This window comes from Parasteatoda tepidariorum, chromosome 7, assembly GCF_043381705.1.
Source record: "Parasteatoda tepidariorum isolate YZ-2023 chromosome 7, CAS_Ptep_4.0, whole genome shotgun sequence".
NCBI classification, from domain to species: domain Eukaryota; kingdom Metazoa; phylum Arthropoda; class Arachnida; order Araneae; family Theridiidae; genus Parasteatoda; species Parasteatoda tepidariorum.
The window spans coordinates 47,017,512-47,025,765 of NC_092210.1; the positions used below are offsets into that span (position 1 = coordinate 47,017,512).

General features: G+C 26.7%; 1 protein-coding gene across 4 annotated transcripts in view; it reads left to right on the forward strand.

The window, feature by feature from the left end:
• Window positions 1-8,254, forward strand: part of LOC107451567 (EF-hand calcium-binding domain-containing protein 14) — a 72,958-nt gene that overhangs the window by 49,883 nt on the left and 14,821 nt on the right. For all 4 annotated transcript variants that reach the window (XM_016067708.3, XM_071183375.1, XM_071183376.1 and 1 more), the window contains 2 exons: window positions 3,615-3,743; window positions 5,769-5,912. In XM_016067708.3, the coding sequence (XP_015923194.1) occupies window positions 3,615-3,743; window positions 5,769-5,912 (273 nt within the window). The remainder of the gene's footprint in view (window positions 1-3,614; window positions 3,744-5,768; window positions 5,913-8,254) is intronic.

Here is an 8,254-nt window from a genome sequence, read left to right on the forward strand (position 1 = left end):
ATAGATTTTTAAAAAATATTAAGATGGCAAGTCAGATTATCGTGTCAGATTATCAGAATTATACTTCTTCTTTTCCAGCTCAAAAGCCTTTCTCTACAATAAAGTTCCATGTTTCTCCAGTTTTTCATTTTTTTTCTGGTCTCCTCATTATTCTCCTCTTATGTCTTCCTCAACCTGATTCAGCTGTCTTGACTTCGATCTTCCTTTCATGATTTTCTAAGGCATATCTATTTCCTTCATACCTTTGTCATGCCTTATCCACTATAATCTTTTAGCTTTGATAAATCTTATGATGTTTTTCCTTTTTATTTTTTCTATTTCATGGGTGTATTTTTTTCTCCATGTGTTATTTTAACTAATGGTTTGACTTCATTAATTCTTCTAATTATACTAGGTATGTTCAAAATTTCCTAATATATTTTAATATTGTTGAATAAAGCCCAGGTTTCGGACCCATATGTTACTATTGGTCTTTTTAGGGTTTTATATATTATACATTTTCTCAAAATTAATTTCCTTTTTAATAATCATTATTTGCAAATATTGTTTTATTTCCATTTTGTGTCTGTTTATTATGCAGTCAAGAATTTAACATTTAGTGACCATGATAAGTAAAGGTACTTGTACCCTTAAAATTCTTATCAATTTTTAGACCTTGTATTTGTACTTAATCTTCTGTTTTTGTCCCTATCATGAATTTTATTTTGGCTTCATTAATCTCTAGGCCTATTTCATTTGCTTTTCCTGTAATTTCTTTTATTTGTTCTATTAGTCTAATTTTTTTTTTTTTTTTTTTTTTTTTTTTTTTTTTTGCAGTAATTACTATATTGTGTGCATAGGCACAGATGACATTGTGAATATATTTCCTGGTTGTCGAACGATGTGATTCGCAAATGTAAGAAAGGTGATATTGAGCAGCATAGCTAATAGCGATTCACCTTGCTGAGCACATTTGTTAAACTCAAACAAAATTTTAGCTTTTCCACTTATATATAAGTCTGTGATGATAGAATTATAAAAAAAAATTCCTATATTTCAAGAGAAATGCAAAGATACTAAGACATATCTGCAGTATCTGTGAGCAATGCTCTCAACATTAATGATATTAAAAATTGCTAGAACCAGACTATTTATTAGACTATGTACAGGGTTCCCACGGTCCTTAAAAACTGCTTAACTTTTATTTTGGAAAATAAGGGCCCTTAAAAGTACTTAATTTTGGTAGAAGGTTTTTAAAGGTGCTTAATTTTTCAACATCACTATAGTTGATAAGAACAATTTTTTAGTTCATTGTTTTAATTCATATAGTCGTTCTTTTATCACCTAGAATTAGACCATGCACCGAGAGTAAAGCATTTTAGAGAGATTAGAGTGAGAGAGCTACAGGCAAAGAGAAGAAATCATGTCCTTTTATTAATGCATTGGTTCTTTCATTAATATATACTGCCTTTTGCCTAGAATGATACTCTATGAGAAGAGTGACATTCTAAAACAAGGGGAATACTGCACATGTAAGAGATAGTGCTTTTTTTTTGGGGGGGGGGAGTTCTAAGGTACTGAAGTGGAAAACCCTCACTGACCTTCAAAATTGACTGAATTCAAAAAATTCAGTTCTACTGGTAATGCATTTGCTCATAGGAACAAAGTAAAACCCTAAGAATCGAAGTATCCGGAAAAATTTTGAACTAGTATCCATAACGAAAACTATTTCCAAAATTCTTGAAAGAATTAAATAAATTTGCATAATATTTCAGTGTGTAATAAGTAACTGTAAATTAATAAAAAGCCGTAAAAATTTTTTAAACTCATGATTGCACTAAAAATTAAACAGATCTGTAATAAACAGGGTTTGAAAAATCCTATCCCACCTAGAATGCATGATTTGCTCCTAACAAGATAGTTAAATATTTGGTAACTATTTATAACTTGCGCTGCGATGTAATTTTTTTTTAAGTTGTAAATTACGTTAATGTTTTTATTTCTTAAGGATAGGCAGATTGTTACATAAAATTTTTTATCTATTCAATTAAAAGATCCCAAATTTTTTGATGTTAATGTCGATTAGAATAAAATTCAAACTTAGATTTTAATAATAGTTTTTCTCAGTTAATATTGTAACTTAATATGCTTTTTTTTTTTTTTTAATTTCTATTTCATTTTTGGTTGCTTTAAAAAATTTTCGTCAGATTGTTTAGTATTCCTAATATCAGTTAATATTATGTAAAGTTAATTCCTAATATCAGTTTTGGCTGTAAATAATTGTAAAGCTCATAAAAGTAAATATAACACATTTGCTGTTGAGTAATAATTTAAAAATAGTTACATACTGTTTTCAATATATTTTTTATAAAGTTTTGAATACATTTTTTCCAAAATTATTAATTCAGGAGAAAATTAAAATATCAAATGATTCTAATAGTAGAGAATAATATTAAGAATGATAGTGGATGATAAAGAAATATTGCAAGTAAATATCTATAAATGATAATAAAAAAAATTATTTATCAATATTTGTTAATTAAGTAACCTTACCAATTTTTTGGTCATAGGAATGTGTTGATACCTTTGGAAAATCATTTTAGACCCTTTCATTTATATGTTTCCCTCGAGAACTAATAAAGAAACATATATATTTGAAAATTATAAATCTTAAACATAATTGTATTTTTTTGTATAAAAATTTTCTTACAAATATTTATGGCAATGAATTTAAAAAGATATATATATATTAAGTTAAGCATAATTAAAAAAAAGTGGAGGGATTTCAGGTGATTAGATATTAGTATGACCCGTTTTTACTTGAAATAGGACTTCTCTCATGCATAACTCTAATTCAACTTCTTAGTGTTAATTTTTTTAATGTATACCCTTTTAAATGAAACATTTTGTTAATAGAAATGTTTTTTTTGGGCATAACTGAATATTTACCAAAATTCGCCAACAGTTGAATTTGTGATGCATGTCTGGTAGCTAAATATAAAACTTTATTTGCGAAATATATAGCTTTCTTTATTTCAAATTAATTTATTCCCTCTTTTTTTTAATATATGATTTTTTTTTATATTTAAATTTTTTAATTATGAATAAAAAAATGCAAATTTTGATATCTGCTCCTAATTTTACAATTCAATTTCAATGAAATGATTAAAAAGGGAATACAGATGTATATTCATAGATAGGATATTTCATAGATGTCGTTAATCCTTAACAATCTGAAAATGTTTTTAAAAAACCCGACAAGGTTTTCAAAAATAATAAGAACCGTCACTTTTGGTATATATTTATTCGATGATAAATAATTATACTATTTTTAAGGTCCTTAATTTTTCAAAAAAAAGTGCTTACTTTTTGCTTTGTTGAAAGAGTGGAAACTCTGATGTATGTTAAAATATTATTTCTCTAAAAAAGCAAGAATTCATAGTTTAAAGCTAAAATATTTTCATGAACACAAATCAATAAATGTTATATATATATGCTTAAACAAATATTTTTGTGTATGTTGCTGGTTATTTTTTTACTTATTCTACGAAGTATGGGATGAAGAGTTTATATGTGATTTTTGTAGAGTTTTAAAATTGGCTAATGTTTTTATTGTTCAATTTTATCTCTTTTAGGTTACAGTTCAAGAATTGTCTAATTCTTCTGAATCATCTTCAAAATCATCTGTAAATACATCAGGGAAAGATGCTAAAGTCCAGACTGCTATTCAACAAGCCAATCAACATATTGATTTCCTGCAAGGGGTAAGTTGAATTTTAAAAAAAATCTTACTTTTTTTGAAGCTAGAACTTTTAAACATCCGTGTGTCTCTACCTAGGTTCTGTAGAAAAAAATGTCTAATTTATGTAGGCCAATTAATGCTATATGTAATATGATGCCTCCTATTTTTCTATACACTTCATGTTCTGGGTAGATTAACGGCAGAGCTGCCTATTCACCTTCAAATCTTTGGCTAATGCATGAATTTTAAAAAATAATGTCATTAATTGAAAATTCGCTATACATTTTATGTACTCAGTTAGTAAAACGATACTAGCCCATAAATTGTTTATTTACGTCGCTTTCTGGCTTCCATAGAAGAATGTGTATTTTATTTATATATATCTTTTTTTTTTCTTATTTTGTTTAACAGGTATAAGCAAAATTCAAGTCAATATTTGATTAATTCCATCTTGTCACACTATTTGAAAAATAAAATTATATAATAAAAACATTTATATTTTGTTACTTCACGATATAAAAATTTATATTAGATGAAATAAATAAGCTATATTACAACAAATTATTAATTCAACGACTTCTCAAGAATAAATGAGGTCTAAATATTATGTGAACTTACAGAGACAGGTCATTATTAAGCAGAATTAAATTTCCCTCTAATTTACAATAGTGCTGGAACATAAGCATTTGTTTATGCTGAAATTAATTTTTACATTAATATTATATCAAGGAATCAAAAACTTATAATCCAATGAAAATTTCACCGAGTTTGCAGTCTAAAATTTATATTTTGAAACTTATGCTAAATCCTATTAAAGAGACATTTACATATAAATAATTCATGGTGCATAGCAATTTTAAAAAGTGCTTAACTGTGCTGATTTTAGATCTTCGTTTCTTAAAAGCCCTTAAAGGTGCTTCTTTCATGGTGTGTTTTTTAAAAAGTGCTTAATTTTCCCTTTTCCAAAATGATATATTTTTCTTTACCGTATTGGTTTTAATAGCAAATTATGCAAAAGGTGTGGTTTTTGCATTCAACGTTTCCATACTTTATTCAACCGTTTCCATTTCGGCATAATGTCAGTCCGTAGGGTATAAAAGCGTCAATTATTTAACATGTTTGATGAAACACAGTTCCACATATCTCTAAACTGAGCTGGATTCTTGCACTCTCATGTGCAACTCTGCTGCATTTTGTGAGGGATTCTCAATTTTAGGCTTCATTTTCTGCCCTCTGAAATCAAACTAAAAAATCTCTTGAATTTTCACTGATCTCAAGCACTAACTAAACATTGCCAATTTTGTTTCCCTAATAGCGAAAGAAAATTTTTGATTATCACTTTTCAAGCATCAATTTTTGTATTTATCTAATTAAAAAGTTGAACATAGCGATTCATGTTCACGAGATTTAAAAATCGCAATTCCTATTCACGCAATTTAAAAATCCAATATCGCTATTTGTATTTCTGCAGGTTTAAAATCCAGTATTGCAATTCGGATTCACACAGTTTTATAATCCTGTGCCGCGATTCATATTCATGCATTTTAATTCCAATGCTGCAATTTTCATTCACTCCTTTTTAAAATCCAATATTACGATTAATATTCAGGTGTTAGTAATGTCAAATATCAATTTTATTTTTTATAGGTATTTTAAAAGCTACGCATTGTGATTCGTATTGTTTTCTAAAAGTCATGTATCTGTGACTCATATGCATTTGATTTTAATATCCAATATCACTATTCTTGTCAGAACTTAATTTTTTCTTTTTCTTACAATAAAGGTGTGATATTCTTCATTAGTAGGTAATTTAGTTATAAATATAAATTCATTAAATTATGTTAAATATGAAACAGTATGGTATATAAATTGATATCTTGATTTAAATTTTTTGCACATAAAATGTTCTGAGTTTTTGACTTTTGTATCAATCATATTTTGAATCAATCATTGTCTTGAATCAATCATATTTTCATGTGCATTCAAAGGTGTTCTTTAGTAACTTCAATGAAATTAATAGGTTTTATTTATTTTTTTTTTTTTGCAGCAATTAACTAATGTCATGACTTCAGTCAATCAATTAAATGCTTCACTTAGCAATCAGCTGACTGTTAACCATGAGTTACCAAGTAAGCTAAAGACAGTTAATGATGCAATCGTGTTCTTAAACAATGAAACACAAGTCCAAAATGTAAGTTTTAATTATTTCTCTTGCATTATAATTATAAGTTTTATTTATTGTGGCAGAAGAAGAAACACTAAAACTAATCACATTGGTAAAATTGAATATGAATCTTACCCTGCCCATATATAGAAGACTTGTTAAATTACTATCAAACTATTAAAACCAATTCCAACTTCAATAGCAGATAATCACTTCTTGTGATTATCTGCCAAATAAGTGGAGATTTGACTCTACTAAAAATTTTAAAGTTTATAATAAGGAAATTTAATTTTTAATTACTCATTCATTTCTGAAACTGCTGTTACAAGTTTTTTTATTGCCAAATGAAGTGAAATTATTGAATAAAAAGGAAATGAAATTACTCTAATGTAAAAGCTGTTTATTCCTGACTGTATATTTTCCAGGAATTTTGGCTGATCTGTTTGTAGTTACTAAGCTTGTCAGAGTACTACAGAAAGATTTTGAAAACTGTAGAATATGGAAAATCTAAATTTTTGATTTATTTAAGCAGCTTTTTTTATGGCAGAGGTAGAAATAAAGAAAATTTAGTCTCATGCCTTGAGAACCAATAACTTAAAGATTTCATTCTCTGTTTTTTGTTGACTGTTAGATTTTAAAAAGAAAAATAAATTATTCTTAAAAATGTTTGAAACAAAATAAATTTTGTTAATATATAATTTTTTATAATTTGATAAACTAATAAAAAGAAGGATTTTTTATCTAACTTAAATTTATTCATTATGTTTTAATAAATAATTTAAATGTTATAATAAGTAACTTATTATAAGTTACTTATCATAAGTAAATCATTTTATTTAAAAATAAAAAAGGCATACCAAAAAATCAGAGGAAAAATTATGAAGAACATATATTATTCATAATTATGGAAGTGTGCTATTTCGAGATGAAAAAAGAAAAAATTGAGTATGTCTCCAAACCAAGATATTAAAGAAGCGTGTCATTACTTTACTCTCGATTGTCAGTGTTCAGATGCTGGTCCAATGACAATTGCTTCACGATACTCCAAGTTAAATTCAAGTTGTTCCAGACCATAGTACATTTTAAGCTTTGTATTATATATAATTTTTAACTTGTCACTGCAATTATTTGCAGTTCTTTTTTTCTCCCATTTGGATGCAGCATCCTGTTTTTTTGTATATTTGCAAATTTATTAGTTTTGCAATTAAGATTGGAGTAATCTTTAAAACTGGAATTGAGAGTCAACTGAAATGAATTCTTATTGTTTATTTTTATGAAATTAAATGTATTAAAGCTTTATTTTTTTATTTGAGAAGAATGCAATTTATGAAATATCATTTAGTTATTTCATTTTAAAATTTTATATTAGAATGGAAAGACACCAAAAAATTTCATCTTGCACAATTAGAGTCTTTCTTGTTATATTTAATTACTGAATTTCTAATCTAATTGCCCTGAAAAATTCTTTTGAAAATGCGAACTTAATTATTTAATATTTATGTATATTAGGGGGACTGGAAAGTAATGTCATTTTGGCTTATTAAATATTCTTTAGTCTTAGAAACCAATTCATTTTTTCTATTCATTTTTGATCCGGCATTGAAAGGTTGTTGCTAACGAGGGTTAATACATTATTGATTAAAAATTAAATCTTGATAGCAAATATCAAATGCATCGATACATTACTTTCCGGTATTTTCCTCTGCAATGTGTTATAATAATGCATTTGTTTAAAACTAAACCATAATAGATTCAATTACTTTTAATTTTTACGAGACCAGAAAATTAAAATCTTAATTTCAATTGCAGGAAATATTTTTGAAATAAATCAATCAACGTTCTTAGCCTTTGAGATTAGAGGGTTTGGTCTACGCAAATAAATAAACAGATTTTAATATTAAAGAAAAATATTTTGAGTTACAAATGTTTAATATATGACTCTTTTGTTATGCAACAAACACTAATCTGTAATTAATTTTGTTGCACTAATTGTGTAGCTTCAGACTGTCTGCTGTGCCTAATAATGCACAATTATGTTCTTTAAATTCTTGAAGTATTTTTGGCTTTGGTGGTTTTTAAATATTAGACATTACAGTGATTTAACCTTAATCACATGACTAACAAGATCCAGAGATGGTGCAATAAAGCACATGAGTTTTTTTTTTTAATGGTACAGTGGAAAGTCGCGTATCCGGAATCGGCGGGACTTTCCGAAGTCCGGATAATCGATTTTTCCGTATAATAGACCCCCAAGGTAAACAGAGATTAAAATGATCTGAATCTAAGAAGCAGAAATTAAATAACATTATTTTTCGGGCAATAATGTTTTAGTATTAGAATGATATCTAATCAATCAAAAACAAAATATT